The sequence below is a fragment of the Acartia tonsa genome, chromosome 1 (genome assembly GCF_053477335.1).
Source record: "Acartia tonsa isolate MP-2025a chromosome 1, ASM5347733v1, whole genome shotgun sequence".
Lineage (NCBI taxonomy): Eukaryota > Metazoa > Arthropoda > Copepoda > Calanoida > Acartiidae > Acartia > Acartia tonsa.
In genome coordinates, this window is record NC_137260.1 from 17,587,710 (window position 1) to 17,611,991 (window position 24,282).

General features: G+C 33.5%; 3 protein-coding genes and 1 long non-coding RNA gene across 4 annotated transcripts; 1 reads left to right on the forward strand and 3 right to left on the reverse strand.

Moving 5' to 3' along the window:
• Positions 1–673: 673 nt before the first annotated feature.
• Positions 674–11,731, reverse strand: LOC145326731 (uncharacterized). The gene is made up of 14 exons (XM_080170114.1): positions 11,621–11,731; positions 10,882–10,929; positions 10,480–10,596; positions 9,632–9,726; positions 9,224–9,334; positions 8,845–9,004; positions 8,127–8,246; positions 6,366–6,467; positions 5,517–5,609; positions 4,723–4,840; positions 4,315–4,387; positions 3,772–4,087; positions 1,371–1,504; positions 674–860 (listed from the first exon to the last, which is right to left on the reverse strand). Exons 1-14 carry the CDS (start codon positions 11,729–11,731, stop codon positions 674–676), a joined length of 1,785 nt encoding a protein of 594 aa, XP_080026240.1.
• On the reverse strand, positions 11,710–18,755 carry Xpac (DNA repair protein complementing XP-A cells homolog Xpac). Its single transcript, XM_080153726.1, has 11 exons — positions 18,616–18,755; positions 17,872–17,985; positions 17,073–17,188; positions 16,605–16,731; positions 15,776–15,848; positions 15,171–15,272; positions 14,467–14,520; positions 13,961–14,015; positions 13,543–13,638; positions 12,940–13,053; positions 11,710–12,614 (listed from the first exon to the last, which is right to left on the reverse strand). Exons 1-11 carry the CDS (start codon positions 18,689–18,691, stop codon positions 12,555–12,557), a joined length of 987 nt encoding a protein of 328 aa, XP_080009852.1. The 5' UTR covers positions 18,692–18,755; the 3' UTR covers positions 11,710–12,554.
• A 508-nt stretch (positions 18,756–19,263) lies between these two features.
• LOC145314031 (uncharacterized) lies at positions 19,264–21,696 on the forward strand. Its single transcript, XR_013877601.1, has 2 exons — positions 19,264–19,377; positions 21,460–21,696. It is a non-coding gene; the product is annotated as an uncharacterized LOC145314031 (long non-coding RNA).
• On the reverse strand, positions 21,348–24,278 carry LOC145314017 (uncharacterized). Its single transcript, XM_080153746.1, has 4 exons — positions 24,155–24,278; positions 22,257–22,542; positions 22,026–22,115; positions 21,348–21,694 (listed from the first exon to the last, which is right to left on the reverse strand). The coding sequence occupies exons 2-4, from the start codon at positions 22,445–22,447 to the stop codon at positions 21,607–21,609; spliced, it is 369 nt and encodes a 122-aa protein (XP_080009872.1). The 5' UTR covers positions 22,448–22,542; positions 24,155–24,278; the 3' UTR covers positions 21,348–21,606.
• Between the last annotated feature and the right edge of the window lie 4 nt (positions 24,279–24,282).

Here is a 24,282-nt window from a genome sequence, read left to right on the forward strand (position 1 = left end):
CTTCTCCGCCGCTACTCCGCTGTTCATCGCTTTTTAATACATGCTCCCCTCTCCCTTGTTCAGAAATTAAATGGAGGCTGGGGGTGTTGTGTATAGCGACGTACGCAATGTATAGCGGAGTAGCGGCGGAGAAGGGCGATGAATGCGGCAACTGCGGCAAAAGATGGTTATATTTGGCGGAGGCGAACACAAAATGGAGGCGGCAGGATTGTCCAGTCAAGGAAGAGGATAAATCGTAGAGCGGCCGGTTGCAATGGAGCAAATGTACTTTAGCGGCAAACATATATTGAGTGGAGGAAAGTGTAGTATATATTGTTATAGCGGCAGTACAAATAGGCGGCGGACAAAATTTTCAAAGGGCTTCGATCGCGATGCCACAAAAACAAAAAATGCCTAAAATTGAACAGAGAATAATAGTTTCAGGTTAGATTTTCAAAAATCCAAAGTTGATTTTTCTGTGGAGAGTCCTTTTAAGAGAAATCTATCCTAATTATGTTAATGAATAGCCAACTTGTATACCAATATGATTATGGTATCAAATAAATATAGTTTTTTGTCTGAAGCTAAAGATCTCGAAAAATATTGGTTCAAATTTTTGAACTTTTCAGGGAAGCTTAAAAAAGTTCTTGGCTATTTTCCAGAGATCCAATACCCGCCCCCCCCCCCTTCGAGACTAGGGCGAAACAATAGTAAAAAAAAGAACTTTAGTAAAATTGTAATTGTAATGCATGTATTCCTGTAGAAGCCTATCAATATCTCGTTCCTGTTGCCTGCCCCTGCGCAGAGAGGACGGAGGCTCCAAGCTGAGCTCCAGCTCTGAGTCTGGCTCCAGCATAAACTCATGTACTATGCTCCCGTTCTCCTGTTAACGACAATTAAATTAGTTCACACAATAATTAATACCTCTTGGTGTGGATAATAACAACTTCACACATACTAGGATATTAAAGTAGGCCTTAAAGCGCTAACATTCTAACTATTGCAGACAGCCAACTCTTTGCATGCACTATTTTTGAACTGTGCATGGCATTGAGTAGCTCCTGTTTTTCTAAAGTCATTGCAAAGCTGGGAACAATATTCAAAAGGCTCAGTCCTCTCTACCCACGACACGTGGATGCGCTACATTTATGCTAAATTCGCGGGCATTTTTTTCTTATACATCTTAAATTTACGAAACATAATATTTGGATGGCTATCTGAGACAAAAGATCTCAGCAACTTTTTGACTGATTGGATACCACTTTTAAATGTCTTTATTCTTGCTTGGAAAGATTTATAGTCGATACTTTATGTAAAATATCACTAATCCAATGTCATGTAAAGGGTTTGAATTTATCCAGAAAATTAAAATTCAACTTGATAATATCGTTTCCTGAGTTAGATTATCTGTACAACTTCTGCCGGTGCTGGGAGTGACGGATAACAAGAATGGAGTGTAGCCATGCTTCACGCAGTTCTGCTTCAATAGTTCAACCATCTGGTTGGGTCGGCGGCTAAATAGCACCTGCAAATTTCAGTATTTTAGGTAAAATGCCAGGGATCTAAAGGAATGAGGCAATTGCCGATAATGATACACAAAATTACCACTTCTGTAGATTACAATTAATTGAAACGTTTGTACACTCAACTTAATGAACTAACGTATGAAAATTCAATAAAAGTCTTGCAGAGTTGTTCAGCAAACAAATAAGAAAACTTTTTCTCGTATTCATTCGAATCCGGTGGATAGGAACCGGTTCTCATTTATACGAGAAAACTATGTCTAGCATCGTATTATATCCAGCTTTCTACAAATATAAAAATGTACAATCATAAGATTAAAACTAGTTTTTTAGCCCCGAGGTGCCGAAGGCACCGGCTAATTGTACATTCTATATCCGCGGAAAGCCGTTTATAATACGATGCGAGAAATAACTATTATAAAATTTTGGGGACTTGTGTATCTAACAGCTCAGTGTCTCCTCCCTCCTTGGTAACATTCCATAGGTAAATAATGGAGAAAATCAAGATGGAAATCAAAAGTGTTAATTATGCTGTGATAAACCTTAGTATACAATGAGAAAGCATATTGTAAGAAATATCTTAAAACTAACTTGTAGAGTGTTATTAGTTCATTCTTCAACAATATTAAATTAAATCAAACGGTTACCAACAATAAAACAATCCTATAGTAGTGCATTTCATTTACCCAACACTCAAATTTAACGGTAAGTAATGAATTTCCCAAAGGTGACCTTCACGAACGAGAGCAAGTGATTCTAAGCACCTTCCAACATTGATCCATAGTATTTTTTTAGTGAATATACTAGGTTTATGTGTAATATTTGTTTTTTCGACTAAAAAGTTAGGTATCACATTGGTTTTATATGGAAAAAAAACTTTAAAATGTTGAGCATTTTTGGGTGCAATATCGTCAAATGTTTTGATGAGTTCAAACTGTTGTTTAAAAGCATTGACACAATAGTATATAATTTTGATTAAAAATGTATATTTAGAAAAAGGGTTAGTAACTTGTACTATTGTAAACAGTTTTATTAATGTACTTTTACAATTTACACCATTTGATGCTTTTCTGTCGTGTTATATTATTTTGTCCTTTAAATTTAACAAAGCATTTCATGACGATGCATCAAAAAATGCTTTACATTTCAAAAAAAATTTCATAAAAAACCATGGTGAAACCTAATTTTTTAGTCGATAAACCAAATATTAAACATAAACCTATTATATTCACTAAAAAAGTACTATGGATCAATTCTGTCAGGTGCTTAGAATCACTTGCTCTCGTGAATAGTTCTCTTTTAGGTTTAAGTTTTTTTCTTACTTGTACTATCAATGTCACGCACCTGACATTGTCGTTTGTTTTTAAAGGAAGCCTGCAAGAAATACCACGCTTTAACTGCTGAAAGACTGCCACAAGTAGACCAAATACCCCAAATTTGAATCCTTCAACTTCTATAACAAAAAAGTTCTAGGCATTTTAAAATGACATTTTATGTACAATGGAAATTTTGAAAGAATTGCAATGCTCATGTTGAAATCTTTAAAATTAAACTACGTGGCCTAGAAACAAAATTATAAGCTTATTTTTGTCATAAATTTAGGGTTCCAGTAACTAATTATATTTTTACAATAAAAATACTCATTTTTATTGTAAAATCATTAAAAAAAATTAAGTTTTACTTGCGTTGTACCGAATGTACTGTAGCCAATCAGAAGGCTGAATCAGCTTAACAACCAATCACAGCTAAGCTTGTATTAGTTTACCCCTTTGTTTCCGCTATGATTTTCGTTTAAAAATGCAATTTAAATCGAATTTTTTTCATAGATTTTGACTATGAAATGTGATGTTTTTATTGTAAAAATGTAATCAGTTACAGGCAATCTAAGTTTCTGACAAAGATAAGGTTATAATTTTATGTCTAGGCAACGTAATTTAATATTGTTTTTTCTTTTATGAGCATTGGAAATCTTTCAAAAATTCCATTGTACATAAAATGCTATTTTGAAATGCCTAGAACTTTTTTGTTATTGAAGCTGAAGGCTTATAATTTGGGGTATTGGGTCTTCTTGTGGCAGTCTTTTAGCAGTTAAAGCGTGTTATTTCTTGCAGGCGTCCTTTAATTACCACAGAGTGATATTTAAATCTAGAATTTTCGGGTGGGTTTTCTAATTTAACACATGCAATTTGAGATAAACCATTAAATAGGGTCTACTTTTATCAAAAAGTTAAACAAAACTAAAAATCACTTCAATTTAAATTAATGTTACCTGTTTTATTATTGCCCTAACCGCCAGCTGCCGTAAGCCCGCAGTCTTCTCTCCGAACATCATACATATAGCCGACTTCGGGTCCAACTTGTTCGCGTCAGCTATGTGCTTGTGCTGAGTCAGACAACGGATAAGATGAAATAAGGCTTGTGCTACAGAATCCACAAGCATGCCGCCATGGTCGACAAGCGGGGATATGTATTCGCGGATTAATTTGTCCGCCAGAAGAGCTTGGAATCTGTTGGCATGTTTGGAATGGCCGGTGAAGCGTGACCGACTGCTGCTTGACCGTGAGGCTTGTGACACTGAACCGGTTCTACAATAACATAAAAAGATATACCTAAATCTTTTTTTTTAAATTGTAACAGAAAGTCACATTATATACTACTGCTAAAGTATTTTAACAATCTTGTAAATAAATATTGTATTTGTAATATGTTAAGATTTATACCTACATCAAAAGGAAAAAGGATATCGCAAATTATATAGGTATATTTTAGGAAAATAATAAAATAAAATGATATTAAATAATAAATATTCTACCTAGAATTAGAAATAGACTGTTTCCACCAACAAGGTGAGTTAGCAAGCAAAGGTGCTAGCATAGCAGGTGTACCTAAAACAAAATTGGATTTGCAATAGATTTGAAGGAGATGTTCATTATTAGGAACAATTTCATATTCTGAATAATAACGAGTAGCTATAAATTTTTCAAACTTACGAAAGCCCCTACAACTTTTCATTAGAAGGTGTAAGAACCAGGGTGGGGAAAAACCCAGGGTTTTTTTAAAAAGCCCAGCCCAACCCAACCCAAAAACCTAACCCAAAAACCCTTTAAAACGCAGGGTTTTAAGGGTTTTTATGGTTTTTTTTTAAAAAAACGGGTTTTTTGGGTGGTTTTTTTGTATGCCCACCCTGGAAGAACCCAATCCAATCTATCATTTGTATAACCTGTGTAGACTATTTGATTGATGAGGTAGCTTCTGAATCCATTTTCTTGTTGGGTTCTTGTACACAGGGCTGGTTTAGCCCCCTGCTCTATCAGTTGCATGGCAGTTGACAATTTTCCCTAAAAATAATTCGTTTGTATAAATAAACATTTTCTAAACATAGCATGCTTCGCCCCGAGCCCATAGAGACTTAAACCAAGGGGTGTTAAATTTTATATTCATAATAATAAAGAAATATTCTGAATTATTAGGTAGTAGGTATATAAATTTGGGGAAAGAAATTTAAATAGTTTGGACAATATACACCTCTGACTTTAATTGAAAGCAGAAAGGGCATAAATGGTCTTAATCCTAACATTTTACATTGGTATATATGCTTCACTTAAGAGCAAAGCAAAAAGGAGAGCAGAAAACTATCCTTAAACTATCCAAAGGCTAAATATAGAAATAGAATAGGCTAAATCCATCTCGGGACCTATATTGACCTTGTCTGAAAAGAGGAACTCAATCATTTGAGTAGTTAATGGAATCTTAATTTAGAGACAAAAGCCTTAGGTACTACTTTATATCAGGTATAAGATATTACGAAAAAATCTAAAATAATATTTAGGGTGCAGACATGAAGGTCGTCAATTTCACTATATGTTGCCCCCTAACGCCAGCCGAAAATTACGTATAGGTTGCGTGATTTTTTTCCCGAATGAATTTCGTTGTTGGTATAAGCTGACTTTACATATTAGAATAGATAAAAATTGGCAATAACATTCCCTAATAAGAAATTTAGGTATAGCATACCTGAAAAGCTGCCCTGAAAAGGGCAGACTGCAGTGTACAATTTTGACTGTCCAGTAAGGGGACTTGGCCATGCTCTTCAAATCTTTTCAGTTCCTTAACAAAACAAGATTTTAAATAAATCTGGACGAAAGAAACTTTTTAAACATTTAAGATTAAGATTTAAGATCATTTAAATAATACCTACCTATTCTGAAACATAAGTAAAGGGTTAAGTAATAAAAAAATATGGAAATATTTTCTTTAGATAAAACTTTTTTTGATCCTAATAGTCTTGCCAGAATATGGAGTTATAATTGTACGTATATATAACCCTGATCTAATAAAACTAAAGAGATGTAATTCGTCAAGTGCTACCCTATCCCCATATATTTACTTTTTCACGTACAAATACAAAATTAAGTTGGTTAGGGTAAGGCGGAGTGAACTTGGATGTTTTTTCGGTTTTTTAATAAAAATGGGATAAAAAAATATTATTTTTAAATTGGACCAAGACCATTAGAAAGATCTTGGAAAAGTTTAACAGGTCCTAAAAGGACGTTATCCTAGGACTTTGGAAAGTTTGTCAAAATTGGAATCAAAACAGGACCGACTTCGCGCCACCTCGAGGCGAAGTCGGTCCATGGTCCATTTTCAAGCTTCAAAAAACTTATGACATATTGATTTTATTACAGCATGCCCAAAAGGTTAAAGTTGCTAAATGTAATAAAAAGCATGCACAAAAATTTTTATGAAGATAAGTAAATTTTTTCTACAAAGAAAATAAATTTTTCCGAAGTACGCGAAATTTCACTTTTTTGTAGGTATAATCATCCATAGTCTTATCCCTGAAATTCCCTTGGTATGTTTTACCTTTAAAATTCTGTCTTCATCAGCTACCAATATAAGATCCATCAAAGGTGTGGTGTTGTGCACATCTGCATGGTTTATATTAGCTCCGATCTCTAATAATCTCTAAATATTAGAATATTTGTTTTATACATTGTCATACTTTAGGAAAGGATTTAATCTAGAATATAAAATCTTCCGATGGCCAATGCAAAGCCATCCTGAAAAGAACAGTATGACACATTTTAATCCTATGGTAAGTAAAACTTATTCAAAACCCAATGAATGTTATGTATATATGTATTGTATACCCCAGACAACTACCTGGATCCAGTCTTGAGACCTTTTTCCTCTGCTAGCAAATTGCTAACTGCACATTTATAGCAACTTTAATATTTACAATGCTATTGGCTGATATTCAAAGACCCAATTGAAAATCGGCACTGGGTCCACTGGGTGGGGACATACATACAGTGTGGCCACAACCAAAAAAATACTGATACTGAAGAAAAAAAAGGAAATACTGAAAATACCTACTGAATCCTAAAATAAGAAAAAATACTGAAATACTGAACAAAAAAATACAAATACTGAATAAGTATTTTTTTTATATGATTCCTCATTTCAAAATTTCATATCATCATAGCTTTGTTATTAGTGGGATATTTTAAAGATCTTTTAATTTTGCCTCTTAGATTTTCTTGCACCAATTAAGCAGAAAATGACTGATAAATATTTTAAATTATTACAAAACTTAAATACTTTTTAGTTGAGTTAAGAGCATAGACTTCCAACCTTTTTTTTTTTGGGGGGGGGGGATTTTTTTAACAGGGGGATAATTCGCTTTAGGAGGGGGTAAAATGGCGCGCGAAGCGCGCCGCAAATTTTTTTCCCCCCCCAAAAAAATTTTTACCCCGGGGTAAAATTTGTTGGGGGGGGGGGGGGGGGGTAATTACCCCCCATGAAATCTGTTGGCAGTGATAAATTTTGTTTACCCCCCCCCCAAATTTACCCCCGGGGTAAAATTTTTGGAGGGGTAATTTAAATTTTATTAAATATTTAGTATTAAAAATGCGCGCGAAGTGCGCAAAAATTTTCTTTGTTAAGAGATTTTTTATTTTGAGGGGGGGTATTTACCCCCCCAAAATTGTTTAGGGGGATGAAAATACCCCCTCCTAAATGGTTGGGGGTGCCGTAGGCACCCCTCAGAATAAGGGTAAATTATGAATGGGGGGGGGGGGTAATCGCCACTTTACCCCCCCCCCTTGGACGTCTATGGTTAAGAGCATGCTAAAAAACTTTACCTTCAATAATCATGCAAAGTACTCACCTTAGATTATTCATTCTATTAATAGACAAAAAAAATACTGTATAAAAGCATCTCAAATATCTAAAAAATTTATATTTGAGATGAAATTGAAAAAAATGTATATTACCATAAAAAAAAAAATTAAAGTACAAAGTTATAGGGTAATTCAAAGGAAAGTAAAGTGAGGCGCGAAGCGCCGAAAAAAATTTGACATCAACTACTTAAATAAACATCTTATTTAAGCAAATTTTTTTGGAATTTAAGAAATAATGAAAATACTGAATCATGAAAATTTCCAAAAACTGAAAAATACTGAATAAAATTTTCAAATACTGAATATTCAGTATTTACTGAAAATACTGAAGCCCCAATTTCCAAATACTGAAGAATACTGAAGATTTTCAGTATACTGAAGAATATGGCCACGCTGTACATATTTTTCTGCCCCCCGTATTGTGTTACTTAAAATGGTTAACCTGTATTAGTTGATAATCTGGAATCGGTGCCACTAGCGCAAGGTGGAACACCGTCCTGGCGGCATCAGTGGTTGGCAGGTTCGGGTCCCCTCCATTGTCCAAACACAGGTACAATAACTCCCTGGTAGTCAAGTGAATACTTTAATTATCTAATTTTCAATTATATGATACTAGCGGCTACACCCCCACGGACGCCTCTAGGGGCATTTAAGGTGGGGGAGGGGGGGAGTTGGATTTCTTGAGAGAGTGGAGATACCATCCACCAAAATAGTTAACAACTTTCCCTGGACCTATAAGAAGCTTCACTGTACGATTTTTAAAAACATTGACCCTAGCAAAAGTTATCCTTAAATAACTGTCAAAATCAGCTGATTTTGCTAAAATGGCCAAAATTGTCAGTCTTTTGAGGATAACTTTTGCTAGGGTCAATGTTTTTAAAAATCGTTTTTGATCCTTAATGTACTCTTTAAGACGAATTCAGGAAGTTATATAAAGCCATACTTTGAAAGAAAAAAAATTTCTTCTCCTTTTTTATGAAAATCGAATTTGACATACCTATTGCTGAAAAAAAAGCTACCAGAACACTTTTTTTGGTTTCAAGCAATCGTCATTATATCATAAAAGTAATGGGTTGGAATAGCGCGCCCATTAAATTTTTAAAAAAGTGGTAATTCTGAGTCAGTCAATTAATGAAAACTTATTTTATAGTATTAACTTTCCTCGTATGCTCTACAATAATTCTGGGCGTAAGTCCCCCCAACTCTCCGTTGATACCGACACTGTCCATTAGCTCTGTCTCCAGGGCGGTGTAGTAGGTCTCCTTGAACTGACCATCCTTCGAGGGTACCGTAAACACCTCCAGTAGTTTTAGATAGTACCTAGATAACAGTTTCTCTTTGAAAAATTACTTGTGATACATGAATTAAAAATCAAGTTTCGTAGAGAATAAAAAATCTAGGCTGTTGTAAAATAAAGAAAAACATTACTTTTTGTCTCACGGAGTACAACTTCTAAAGAAAAAGCCTCATTCTAAACCCCTAACATTAAATTGGTATAGAAGAAAAATATTTTATGCATCAACAAAAATAAATACGTACCTAAGAATAAGTTCCAATGGTGATTCTGAGGCACTTTCCAAGTCATGGTTGGGTATCCGGATATTTGGATTTGCTCCTTTTAGGATTAACAGTTTGGCCAGCTTTAAATGTCTTAAATGAAAATAATGTAATAATACTCCAGAAAAGTCAAAACTTTATATAAATTTAAAATAATGCCCAACGGACAAAACAATGTAATGATTATATGCATTTTGATAAATTCAATAGGAATAGGTATTCAGCTGTCTATCTTAAATGACAGCTGAGAAGATCGCATTTTCCCCATATCGTAACGGGCTGACTGACAAAATAATCTATAGAGTAGCTTTGCTACCTACCGAAATATAAATTGAAGAAAGGTAGAGTAGAATATCCCCAGATAGATTTACAGAATTTTCTAAGGCCTACCTAGGTTGTTGATATTGTCCTGTAGGTCCACCAAGCACGATATTAAGCGGAGTAGCGTTCAGGGCCCCATCATTCAGAAAATCAATATCCGTAGTCTAAAAAGTCAACATATTTTAAATTGTTTATGTAAATAATTTTCTAATGGGAAATGAAGGACAAGGTACTTCCTTTTTTTGACACATCCTTATACTAAAGTAACAGAATGTCTGTGTATTTGTCTGTGTGTTTGTACCGAAGGATCTCGCTTACCGCTGAACCGATCGGGTTCTCCTTAACAGGGTAGCTTCTCATAAGTCCCGGGAAGGTTTATAACTATTTTGGGGGAGGGTACCACCACCCTATCAGGAGAAATCGCCCCTAGAAAAAAATTATCCCTCCCGAAAAAGAGACTCCAACGAAACATAAACCAATTATTTCTGTAATTAGATATTTTAAATAAAAAAAAACATTCAAAGTGCCACTAGAGGCCTCTAGGGGCGTAGCCGCTAGTAAAGATTAAAGTAAGAAACATGCAATACTGAAGCTATGATTAGGTAATGAGTAAACTCCAGTTAAGAATTTGAACAATCAATCAGGACAGAATGTAAAGCTAATTAAAACACTATTTGCCCTAGAATGATTGTATCTCATTCAGTGGCGTGCACTCAAATTCGCCTGGGGGGTGTGAAACAAACCATAAGGGGTAAACAAAAAAGGGAAGTCAGGCCTTCCCCATTTCAAACTTAACAGGGGTGTTGAAACCCCTCTATAAAACGCCACTAATCTCATTCTTTAGGGACTATTATGGACGAGACATGGTCAACATAAAAGGAAACAAGGATGGCTAGTGCTACGCTGATATACACTACCTCTTCAATGATGTCTTCAGCGTGCAGATATTGTCCCCTAAGCAGAGCTCTGGTCAGGGTGGTGTCATTTAGCCCAATACGCAGCATGACCCCGGGGATTTCTTCCACTATATCATCCTATTGGATAAAGAATATTGGAATTCAATATTTGCACTAACATATTACATTTCCTATTAAATTTTTTTTTTATGTGTCATGAACATTAGGAGTATGATGAAAGTAAATGTTTAACTTTGATTTAATATTCTTTTAAACTTAAACTTAAGCAAATAAGAATAAATTATATCCATAACTAGCGCAGCAAATATATATATCTAATAAGATTTTAAATGAAATTATGGTAATTGTCATATATTATCAATAGGACAAGCATTTAGCTGTATTCTGTCGTATTTATATTACCTCCATGTCTTGAAGTATTATAGGATCTAGTATTGGTCTTCTTAGTCCCTGCGAAGTTTATTTTTATTAAATAATAGTTGAAAACCAAAATATACATAAGTACAATTTAAGACTTACAAGTAGAAAGTAGCTAACTTTAAGATTGGGGCCAATTTAATCTTCATAAATTTGACTTAATAGCATTTGATGATATTGCACCAAACAATGCTTAACATTTCAAAGTTTTTTTTTTAAACCATGGTGAAACCTAACTTTTAGTCGATAAAGCAAATATTAAACATAAACCTAGTATATTCAATAAAAAAATACTACGGATCAATGCTGGAAGGTGCTTAGAATCACTTGCTCTTGTTTGTGGATAGTCCCCTTTAGTGTTTTCAATATTAAGTTGTAACACATATCAAAGTACTCTTTTAATAGAAACACCTATGTTATTACTTCCAAGAACACAAAGAAAAATTATAATACATAACAGTATCTAACTTTTCTCCTTTCAAAAAAATACTGAACAGTATTATTCTTTACTAGTATTTATTCTAAATTTTCTTGGGAGGGTGGTGGTACCTTCCCCCAAAATAATTATAAACCTTCCCAGGACCTATGAGAAGATACCCTGTAAAGGAGAACTATACGGTTCAGGGGTTAGCGAGATCCTTCGGTACAAACAAACAGATATCCTGGTACTTTATTATAAGGATTATAAGGATACTTAAATGGCAACATTTTAATTTGAACTTACTGGAAATTGTTGGAAGAAGAGAATAAACGGGTCCTCATCTTCCATACTCAGCAACTGTAAACAACATCTTTTATAAATACCTAGGAAAATTCTGAAATAAGAAATATACATATTATTTGAAGGATGTTACAGGTAGCTAAGTAGGTATAAATACATTAAAAAACAGGTAAAAATGCCAGTTCTGATATAGGATAAGTATTTTTATTTGTAAAGGGAGAGTTACATGAAGGAAGATTGAAATGATTACCTAGGTACTCAGTAATATTATGTATATGTTTTCAAAGGAAATCGTGGCCAATAGTTGTTTTAGGTTATCTTCATGACTAGGTAATTAACAATATTTGGGACTCAATAGTAGGCATCACGAAGAAAAGTAGCTAATAACATTCAAGGAGCCATCGCATTTACTAATTTGATTTTTAGCTTCTTCGAGGCTGAATCATTTTTAACCTGATTTTAATGTTCACAATAAAAAAAAAACATTTAATTTTGGCATTAATTCATTACCTAGACAAAAATATTTTCCAACTAAAAATCAATCGATAGTAGAAAGATGGCAGTAAAAAAAGAGGTAATAAGTTGAATACTCAAATAGGTAAAAATCATGGATAAAAGATGGTGCATCTAATGAAAAAATATATTTAAACTACGCCAGTCCAAAATATCAAATAATGAAGATAAAATGAAATATTCATTAGCATACAATTTTATGATGGCATCTGTTGTTTTAAAAGAAATTCAAAAGCATTAGGTATTATTTTTGGCTGTTGAAAATGGGGGAAAGCACTATCCCTTGTCCCTCCAGGTGTATATTATATATATGTAATATTATATATTATATTTCACTTCGTATTTTTAATATCACTTGGTTTACTTAGGATTTGAAATCACATTTTATTATGTTTGCTATCACTTTGTGGAAGCATTTTATCTATTACATTTTCTCATATGTGTTTATGTGTCCACAAGTTCCGCAGGTTTGAGAATACTCGTCCTAGGTAAAAATAAAAAGATTATTGAACCTATACCTAGGTATAACTAAAATTGTACAAAATGAATACACAAAAAAAAACAAGAATCATGACGATTCAAAGGTAAGTTTTACTAGTAGATAACTATTGTTCAAAAGAATATTCACAAATGTTTCAGTCGTTTATCTGTGATGAATAATCAAATTTCTATTATGGACTAAGGGACTAACGGACGCAAATAGAAGAAAATCCTATTTTTCTATGTTTGAAATGACAATAATTTTCCTATAAATATTGAACAATTGAATTGTTTGAAATTTAAAAAATAATATGAAACTAGGTACTCACTTTATCCTCATGATAAACTTCATCCTGATATTGATGAACATGTGCAGAGATATCCTTCTTGTAGAGGCTGCTTCTGGCGGCCATACGCAGTGCTTTCAACTGCCGGCTGTACTTCCTAAGAAACCAGGATACTTGTTTAAAAGAATACTAAATGTGAACTTATTTAATAACCAATAATCCAACTCTTTTTTGCTGTTTTATTGTATGGTAAAACATAACATATCGTATCACAACACTTTTATGCTGTCAATCCTTATTCTGAAATGCTATGCATCAATCTATTCCCTAATAACAAAATCTTTAGGGTATTATTAAAGTTTTCTATTTCTTTTTATCATATTCAAGAGAATATTAAAAGAATCACTATTCCCCCAAAATGGCAAAGACCATTTTCGTCTGTCAGCACAGCATATTGTTTTTTTTTGTTCTGATAAAGAGACCCGACTTTGTCTATATTTCCGAAGCTATCAGCTGATTTCAAATACAAAATCGGGACAGAGTTCCTGACCTGAGGGGAGAGTTACATAAAGCTAATGTTCCCTTTTTTAAATTTAATACGTTAAACATAATATCCAAAATTTGAGTAATTTTTAAGTATCCATCCCTTGTTTTTAATTCGACCTTCTTCTCCTCTCTTGACTCTATTTCAGCCTCTAGAGCCTCTTGTGAGCCCCAGACCTCCACGGCTCGTTGTTCCACCTAATTTAAATAATAACCTAACTTTTATTTTTCATTAAATATGACAAACAACATGGATGACTATGTTTAGTAGTAAAAAAGTTTTTACACATTTTCAGCATAATTTTGTTCATAATTTATGAATAGAAACAATACATTTCGTCCAATAATAATCTTGGCTGCATTTACACATACATCCCTCATTCAAATTACAGCCCTTAAAAAATTCCTAACCCTAAAAGTAACCCTAATGTATTTTTAGTACGTTCCCTAGCTAGTTTTTACGAATACTAAAGTAACAGCAGATAAAATAAGTTATTAATATAATAGATCTGTTCTTCACCTGCAGTCTTAAATAAAGTTTCATGTCTCCTTTTCGATTGTTGTGCGGATTTTTCCTGAAAAAAAGTAAATAGGTATAAAACAAGCCTTAAAAAAAGATGCTTTGAAGCTAATGAAAAGCAAGTTGGCAAAAGCTTTTGAAAAAGTAAGCTGTCCTTAAAAATGCAAGGAATGAAATAGTAGGGTTTTAGTTTGGTTATCAGTTAAAATCTCACTATTTACTAATTAATTGGATTCTCTATTATAAGGATGCTTCGCATACGTATACTAATGGTTTTAGGCTATTATTCTGCCCCCTCCCTTCCTTGACAAATACAGAATCCCTAGATGCTAGGGGCAAATACGCTATTTGAATAAAAATTCGGTTGGAAAAAACTTGATTATTGAAATTTATATACCTAACAATAATAAAGATTTAGATAATAAAAACAATGTTATGTTCAACTTCTCTTATTCTTGATATATTTCAATACGTGTTCCGAATTTTAAACCTCTAAAATATCTTACTTGACAATAAACTTGAGTGCTTCACTATGTTCTGTCTTCTCAAGTTCAAAATCTCTGTAAAATATTTAATTTTTAGCAAGGCTATTCTGCAACAATATTATGTTCACGATCAGGCGTCTGTCCATTCTGAAAAGTTGATCTTGACTATACCTAGTAATTATACAAAGTATTTCTTCACACAAACTCACATAAAGATCTGCGCATGCCTATCTGTACAGACCCACACAATTACGCTTGCAGCAACATGCTATTTTTTACTACTGGGTCTTGTAATACTGAATATAACATATGATTATCTATATATTTGTGCATTTTTGTATTATTATAATTTCTATTAACTTGTTGTTACGCTGGCTATGCTTAACCTGGAGAGGATATATACACCACGGATCTTATGATTTTATGTATCTCTGAACCCAAATCTGGCTTAATGTAGTGAATAACTATACAGTCAAACGCCACCAGACAACCAACCATTTGATTGGACGACATTTTGTCTGAAAGTCTGGAACTGTGCGTACATGGTAGTAAGTTGCACTTGTTTACGGGCCAAGGCATTTTCCGTTCTTAGCAAGAACACGGGTGCCATTTTTAACATATGTAGTTACACGCAGTCTGGGCCTGACTAGAACCCAACACCTCCCAGGCAGCATGGAGGCACGCAATCATTTACTCTGATCTCGCGGGAAGATTACAATACTTACTTGAGTAAAAATGTTGTTTTAGCTTCAGTTTTGGTAATAAGTTCATGTTCTCCGTCCTTTCCCATCTCCCGACAATTATCACACACAGAATAGTCAAAATGTCTGCAAAATTCAACTCATTTGATCTGTTAATTTTTATATTGTTTGTTAGGTATCTACTTGATCTATGTTTGAAATTTTAGGATTATTTAATATTAATAAAATCCTGATATATGATGGATATTTTTACATGAAGAAAACTTGCATCCATAGCATTATGGGCTAAAGTCGGCAATGTTATGGCAGGTGTTATATTTGTCTTGGACTATTGTCTTGTCTTGTAAATGGATGGGATACAATCATGGGAATAAAATAACAGATTTCTGTATGTACTCAAAGTCCTATTGTTCAGCTGAGAGGACTCGAATTCACTATCAGATCTTACTCCTTACTACCCGACTCCAGTAGGTTTTTATGAATGACAGGTGTCCTAGTGTAATATACCCCTGATTATCAACCAGACAATGTTGATCAAATCTTTAGGTATCGTTGGCGTAAAGTGTTTTTTACCCGCTTTATAAATAAAGGTACATATACAAACAAAAGATAACGAATCAAATGATTTCCTTAGTAAGTAAGAATCATCAAATTTCTTTTCACAATCCATACATTCCGGTCGCTCGTTCAAAAACACTGGAGCTGAAATAATAACATTATAAAAATAAAATAGACTTTCCAGAAGTGTAGGTATTGATGAAGTTTTCTAAATATTGTGATTAACTGATATGGTAAGATTTATTTATCTATGATATCGTACATTTAAATGGTTCTATTATGAAACACGAAACTTTGAAATAAAATAGTTTAACTACCTACAGAAGTTAATATACACATACAGCTATTTTTGTGGTACGTTGCAGTGTTCCAAGAATATCCGAAATATCTTTTTAGTGCCCTACGTTTATCATGGACAGGGGTTCCAAAAGTACAGGGTGTCCGCCGGAAACTGTTTTTTTTTATTAAACGCGTATTACTCCCTTACTATTTGAGCTATCTAATCCTTATACTAAAGTAACAGGATGTTTGTGTGTCTGTGTGTTTGTACTTAAGGATCTCGCTAACCGCTGAACCGATCGGGTTCTCCTTAACAGGGTAGATTCTCATGGGTCCCGGGAAGGTTTATAACTATTTTTGGGGAGGGTACCATCACCCTCCCAAGAGAAATGACAAAAAATCGAAACAAAATTTAATATATGGGAGACTTCAACGTAACATAAAGAGGTATCGTAACATAAAGAATTATCGTAGAGACTTTAACAAACAAAAACATTTTAAGTGCCACTAGAGGCCTCTAGGGGCGTAGCCGCTAGTAAAATAAAAAGTATTTGGCAGCCTTAATTTACGAACAAGTAGGAATTTCAGACAATGATAAGGTTGTGAAATGAAAGGTCCTACCTGGTCCATTTTCTACAAACTTAACATTGTCCAGGTCCTTTCCCCCCTCCTCATCTTCCTCTATGAAGAACCCACCGCCACTGTCCACCAATTTCGGGGCTTTGTTGGGTGCCGGGCGATCAGCATTCTAAAATTGTTTTACCATATGATAGTCATAAATTAGGTTAGTGCTAAATTCAGGGCTTTGCTGAGTGCCGGGCGATCAGCATTATAAAATATTTTCAGAATAAGATAGTCCTAAATTAGGCTAGTGTTAATTTCGGGGCTTTGTTGAGTGCCAGGCGATCAGCATGCTAAAATGGTTTGAGTATAAGATAGTCCTAAATTAGGCTAGTGCTAATTTCGGGGCTTTGCAGAGTGCCAGGCGATCGGCAATTATTATTAATACTTAAAAAAAAATATTTACTCTATAACCAAAAAGGATAGTGAATACTTGAAGAAAAGCTAAGCGTCCTATCATATTATTACCTGTGTATTTGGACGAGCTAAAACTCGGGTTCTCTTTAGTGTCAATGCTTTTAATCTGTTTCTTTCAGCTCGATCTTTTTCTGCTTTGCTCATTTCTTTCCTTACATTATCTTCCACTGAAAAATATAAAATAATTCTTTTTAGGTAAACCAGCAACACTGAAGCTTTAACTTTAATTTAAACAGGATGTCTATCTTTCTGTCTGTTTGTACCGTAGGATCTCGCAAACCGCTAAACCGGTATGGTTCTCCTTCACAGGGTAGCTTCTCATAACTAATTTGAGGGAGGGTACCGCCACCTTTCCAAGAGAAATAACCCCTAGAAAAATTAACCCCCCCCCCCTCTTTTTACTTCATCTTTTTAAATCTAAAATAAAAAATTTGGTTATCGAATTCAACTCCCCCCTCCTCAAGTGCAACTAGAGGCCTCTAGGGGGGGGGGGGGCATTAGCTAGTATAATATAATGTAGTATAGATACTAAGATAGTATTTTTGTCTATCCGGTAGGATCTCGCTAACCACTAAACTAATCTGGCTCTCTTAATAATTAAGCTTTTTGTAGTTCCCAGAATAAATGTTCCTGGAAAGGTTCTAGGTACCTACCTATTTTGGGAGAGGGTACCTCAACCTTTCCAAGAAAAATACTTCTAGGAAAAAAAATTTTTTACTGCTCTTTTAAAACACAACTGATAGTATTTGGAAGACTTCCCCCAAATTTTTATTAGTGTATCTTACTACCTAGTCTCTAGTTGTTTCTTTATATTAAAGAACAGAAAAAAATATTTAAAAACAATCCCTACCTTGCTCCCCGTCGTTGACATTATTATCCTCTGAATCTCCTATGGCGGCACAAAATTCATCATCGTCATCAGAAAAGTTATCTTCTCCATTCTGGGTTTCCTTTTCAACACTTTCTAATAATTAAATAAGAACAATTATATCAAACATGTCGATAGCAAGAATAAATATTCAAAAAAATGAATAAATAGGTAGCAAAATTTGAAAGCATAAAATTGAACTTTTATACTTAGAAGGTAGGTATATTTTTTAATGAAAAACCTTAAATCTATTTCATTAACCTTCATTAATCACCCCCCAAATACGGATAGAGTGATTTAAAGAGAAGTTGTACGATGGTCATATCAGAAGTATAGACTTATACAAAAAAAAATAAGACATTATTTAAAATATATTTTAGTAACATAATAAATAATAACATAATGGATATGGAATCTTCGTAACAATAATCAGCTATCTATCTTTAATATCAGCAGATAAAATCACGTTTCCCCCTAAACTTAGCTGACTGAAGGACAGACTGACATAAAGAATAATAAAGAATATATTCGCTTCTAAATGACCAATGGTTTCTAAAATCGCAGCTAGCTAGCTAGATTAATTTCACAAGATTGAAATTATTTAGTTTCTTAATTTTAGCTCTGATTATATTATTATAAGAAAAGAATTATAAACAGATGAAAAATTCATATCATATAAACGGAAATATGGTTAATAGTTATGTACTTAATAGGTTTTTTTCTTACTTTCTTTTTCTGCAGTTTTGTCAGCTTCAATTTCATTTTCGTCATCTGACAACTCAAACATTGATTTTGTCGCCATTTTTGTATATAAATCACAGTTGACGACACGAAAAAATCACATTTTTTGGCTGGCACCGCCTGAAGCGTAGTAAAAAAAGAGACTTTATGAAAGAGAAAAGTTGTAAAAATTGATTTGTTTTTTTTGATCAGCTGTTTTGTTTTGATTAGACAAACTACGAAGACGACATTTGAGTTGAGAGGGAAATTTAATGATAGGGAAATTAAATTTATACAAGGACAAACAAATTATAGATTTACAAGGTTGGAAACATCACTAAACGCGAAACTACTAGATGAACAAACTAACGGTGACAATTGTTAAGCAGCAGCGCCTTAGCCTGAAAGTCTAAATCGATATTCTATGGATGCTATTCCACAAAATTGTGTCTTTTTATTTATGGAATGACCAATTAAGAACTCGTAGTAATAAGATAATTTTAAAATAAAATTTTTTGTCAAGATGATTACGAAAAAACATCTTAATTAGTAAGTAAGACTTTCTATTAATAATTAAAGAAATAAAGGGAAACTTTTATTTTTATATTTTTGAAGGGAATTAGGAAGCAAAGACCAAAGAGGACAAGAATTTTTTTTATCTGAAAAAGTTATAAAATATATAAAAAGGGGACATAAAAAGAAATACATAATAATGTATAAGAAAAAAACCATAAAGTTTTATAAGTAAAAATTATTTTTAATAATCTTGCATGAAATTCATCATCATCATCAGACGCATCTCTCTTTTTGACTGTGAAGGCCAGAGAATACGGACACCTTGTTCCTCCATGAATTCCTGCTGTCTTTGGCAAGTTTCTCAGCTTCTCCCCATGTTAATTCCAAATTAAAGAGGTCCTTTTCAGTGCTCCGCCTCCAGGTCATTTTTGGTTGTCCCCGATTACGTTTACCAGTGGTGGGGTTCCATTTTAAGCACTTTTTTGGAAACCTATTTTGTTCCATTCTGAGCACATGTCCTAGCCACCTTAGTCTTTTATATTTCACTTCTGCTTCAATACTATTGCACTTGGTCTTAGCATACAGCTCAAGGTTTGATATTTTGTTTGGCCAGAATATTTTGCAAATTCTTCTTAGGCAGCTATTGTGAAATGCATTAAGTTGATTTGTTTCAGTTTTCACAGTTCTCCAGCATTCCGCTCCATAGAGAAGCACTGATTTCACATTACTGTTGTAAAGTCTGATTTTTGTTTTCAGAGCGAGTTTCTTTGAATTCCAAACGTTGTGTAGACTGTTGAAAGCAACCCTAGCCTTATCAATCCTGGTTTTAATATCAGCTTTTGAGCCATTTTCACTGCTGATAACACTCCCCAGATAGGTGAATTTGTTGCTTTGTTTCAATTGTTCATCATTTATTGTTATAGTTTGATCAGGGTTTGTAGGTATATTCATAATTTCAGTCTTCTTGACATTAACAAAGAGCCCAACTTGTCCTGCATATTTGACTAGTCTATCTGTCTTAGCTTGTAGATGTTTAATTGTTTCTGAAATCAGTGCCAGGTCATCAGCAAAGTCCAGATCTTCTAGGTGTCCTAGTATGCCCAGCTGGAGACCACGTTTTTTGTCCTCTGTGGTTTTCTTCATCACCCAGTCAATGACCAATACAAATAGAATAGGTGATAAAATGCATCCCTGTCTAACTCCAGTGCTTATTTTAAAAAAATCAGATGTCTTATTGTTTCCAACTGAAACACAGGCTTGGAAGTTGTCATAAAATTTAGTTATCATAATTATCATCTTTTCTGGTATACCATAACTTCTTAGTATTTTCCAGAGTGTTTGTCTGTGTATGGAGTCAAAGGCCTTAGAGAAATCAACAAAATTTACGTGAAGTGGCTTGTTAAATTCAACACATTGTTCAATAACTGTCCTAAGGGTGAAAATTTGGTCAACACAGCCCCTTCCAGCACGGAATCCAGCTTGTTCTTCTCTCAGTTTATTGTCAATTTTCTCATCAATTCTGTTTAAAATAACTTTACATAGGACCTTGCTTGGGATAGAAAGCAGCATAATTCCTCTCCAATTATCACAATTGTTCAAATCTCCCTTCTTAGGTAGTTTTATGATTATACCTTTAGACCAGTCCGTTGGTATCTTTTCTTGCCTCCATATTTTATCAAAAAGATTAGTTAGAGTCCTAGCAGAAAGATCTATGTCTGCCTTAAGCATTTCGGCAGTTATCAAGTCAGGTCCTGGTGCTTTGTCATTCTTTAGGCTATGTATAGCAGCTTTAACTTCTTGAATAGTTGGTGGTCTTATATCTATGTCTATTTCATGTCCTGGTTCTGGTTCAGCAGTAATTTCTGGTTCAGGTCTGTTCAACACTTCTTCAAAATTTGATTTCCACCTTTCAGCAATTTCTTTTTCTGTAGTGAGTAATTTACCATCTTTAGCCTTGATAGTTTCACCACTCTTTTTGCTATTTTTGCCACTTAATTGCTTGGTTATGTTGTATACTGTTTTCATGTTACCAAAGTCAGCTGCTCTCTGGGCCTTTTCAGCCAGATTGTCAATGTAATCTCTCTTGTCTTTCCTTGTGCACTTTTTGACTTCTTTGTCTTTAGCAGTATATTCAGCTTTTAAATTGCTCATGTCAGCCAAATGTTGAGCATTATGGATTTTGTTTTTGAGCTTCTTTCTCTCTTCTATTTTGATCCATGTTTCTTCAGAGATCCAGTCCTTTTTCTCTGGTTTCTTGTGTCCTAGGATTTCCTTAGCAGTAGATTGAAAGTTTTCTTTAATTGAAGTCCATGTGATCTCAGTCTCGTCATTTAGGCATGAAATTACAACACAAATTTTCTTATGTTAATAGAAACATCTTACTTTAAAATCAAATAAAAAATGATCTACATACTATAAATATAAGGCTAATTGAACAAAAATAGACGAAATAAAACAGCAGACCACAATAAATACACAACTCTAGTCTATAATATCAAAATATGAAGTACTGTGTGTAAAAAATGACTTCAAGACTGCATCTCTAAACTCGTTGTTCCATTTCTTCTTTCTAAAATTAAAGCGTTTTATTTTCAAAAAAAATGGACGATTAACAAACACGCAATAAAAGTATGACAAGATCAGCTTATACCAACAACTAACTTCGGGGAAAAAATCACGAAACATGTACGTAATTTTTACCTTTTGTTGGGGGGAACCACTAAGTAGAACTGGCGACCTTTTTTTAAATCTTTGTCTATTTCAAATTTTAAATAACTTCCTCACAGTTGTTAAATTTTTTCACACAAAAATTACATGATAAAAATAAAATGTTTTGAACATGTCCTTGCTCTAATAAGCTTCGAATAAGTCTTAATTGGTAATTAATTAAAATGGTTTGCCTGCAACGATCTAAGAATGTTCTCTTGGCCAGACTATTAATGTCTCCATAGGTTATGTTAGCATTGGGACACATATTCGCTATCAGATCTCTAAGTTATTTAAAATAATGGATAAATAAGTCAAATTTTTAATTTGTACAGTAATGTAAATGTAATTTGTTTGCAGATATTATTTTTGCCTTCTAACTAATTAACAATAAAACATTTTCTATGTTAAAAATCCATTATTTCCTGTGTTTATCTGTATATCTTTCCCCATCATCAATCATCAGAACAGTGTGAACCTTAGTCAACTTTACATTTCTGCCTTCAAAGTATTCCATAAACCTAACACACTTTATCATCAGAAATTCTAATGTAGCTGCACTGTTTTCCAGCAATTTTTCTGATCTCATCTTTTTCAGGTAAAGATCTGTTAACATTGGAAGTGGAGCATCATTGAGTACATCATAGTTCTCATTGTCATAATAAACATCATCATCCGGGTTTGTGAAGGGAAGAGAATCTCTTTCAACTGCTAAACATTGGATGGTCAAATGGCATTTTGAAAGCATTTCCAACGATGCTCTATTAATCCATAATATTTTTATATTAGGCACAAGGGGAAATTTAACAATATTTGAATTTGTTAAAAATGATTCAATTCTAGTTGCATTTTTACTAACTAGGTGGCTTATGATTATATCTTTAGGGTGAAGATGTAGGTGTTTTAGATTAGAAATTTCTAAGGCATATAAGTCCATATCACCAATATCATAATTCCCATCTAAAAATTCAATATCCGTCATTTTGAATTTCAAAATTTTCTGCCTGCAATCATCAAGTAATTCTAAGGCCATATATGTATCAACTTTGTCTAATGAAAGAGAAGTTAGACTTTCCAAATGTGCTAACTTCAAATTACATCCACCCCATAAATTTGCAATCTCCAATTCTTTTATCTGTTTGGAATGTCTGTTGATTAAAGCTTAAATCAAAGGAACCTCTACTTCATCTTCTTCATGATCAAGATCACTGGACCTTTCATCATTAAACTTTACTGACAACCTTTAAAGGGCACAAAAGGTTAAATCAGGAAGTAAGAAGTTTAATTAGTCTTCTTCTTCAACTTTAGTAGCTCCATTAATCTCTTCTGTATCACTTAAATCACTAGGATAGTCAAAAACATAAAAACCATCTTTGAAACAAATGCCAAGTCCAGAAATGTTATCTTTGAATTTGAAAAGCAATATTTTGACCATTGCATTGCATAGTAATAACCATTTTTTTCTGTGAATGTTAAGTCTAATTTGTTGTTCTGGAAGTGTGGTTTCCTCGTGGCAGCTGAAAGTATCTTGGGAATATTGCAATTATCAATGTCACCTATATCACAGATCTTGAATGTTCCAAATAATTCTGGCATCATTGAACTTACAAGCTTATCGAACCTTAATAAAAAAAAAAAAAAATAGCAGGGCTTCTAAACACATTTCATTGTATTTTCACAGTGGATTTTTTCCTATTATACCTGCGGGGCAATCACCTAATCCAACGCCAACATAACCTAACCTAAAATAGCCTATCAAAAGCTACTGTAAAAATACGACAAAACGCCCCTTAAGAGGTGTGGTCACGAAAGGGACTATATTCGATGAATGATTTCATGGTGAAAAAATTAAAATGTCGAAATATCATTAAACGTTTTTCTTTAGTTTAATCTGTTTTAATATTGCATCAAAACATCATTGAAAACTGTAAAATCAAAAATCATTAATCACAATGCTTTTATCATCTCTTTAGCTGTACATATGACATAATTCACCGTAAAATATGCTCTTCTTTATATAAGCAGTTGATGGTATATATTTAGTCAATTAATTTACATTTTTTTCTACGTTAAACTATATTTACAAAAGACTAGCAAAATAACAAAAAAAATATTAAAAATCACTACTTGAAGGTGCTTAGATCACTTACATCTTCACTGCCCATTTCCCTTTGTGAAATTGTTTGTCTTGACCTAAGATTGTTAAAATATCCTTTTAGATGCTGAAAAACTGCAGGCAAGAAAATAATGCAAACGGTTATTGCTAACCCAAAAATTGCAAGACCATCAAGACTTGATTTACTATAAGAATAAATAAAGTCACCTTGAATTTAGACATCTCAAATTCTTTATGTCCTTAAATGGAAGAAATCTCATAATATTCTCTATAGTAAAACAAGAACAGGAAGTTTCTCAAGCTTTTCGTCGCCCTCCATTTTTTTAAAAAAATGT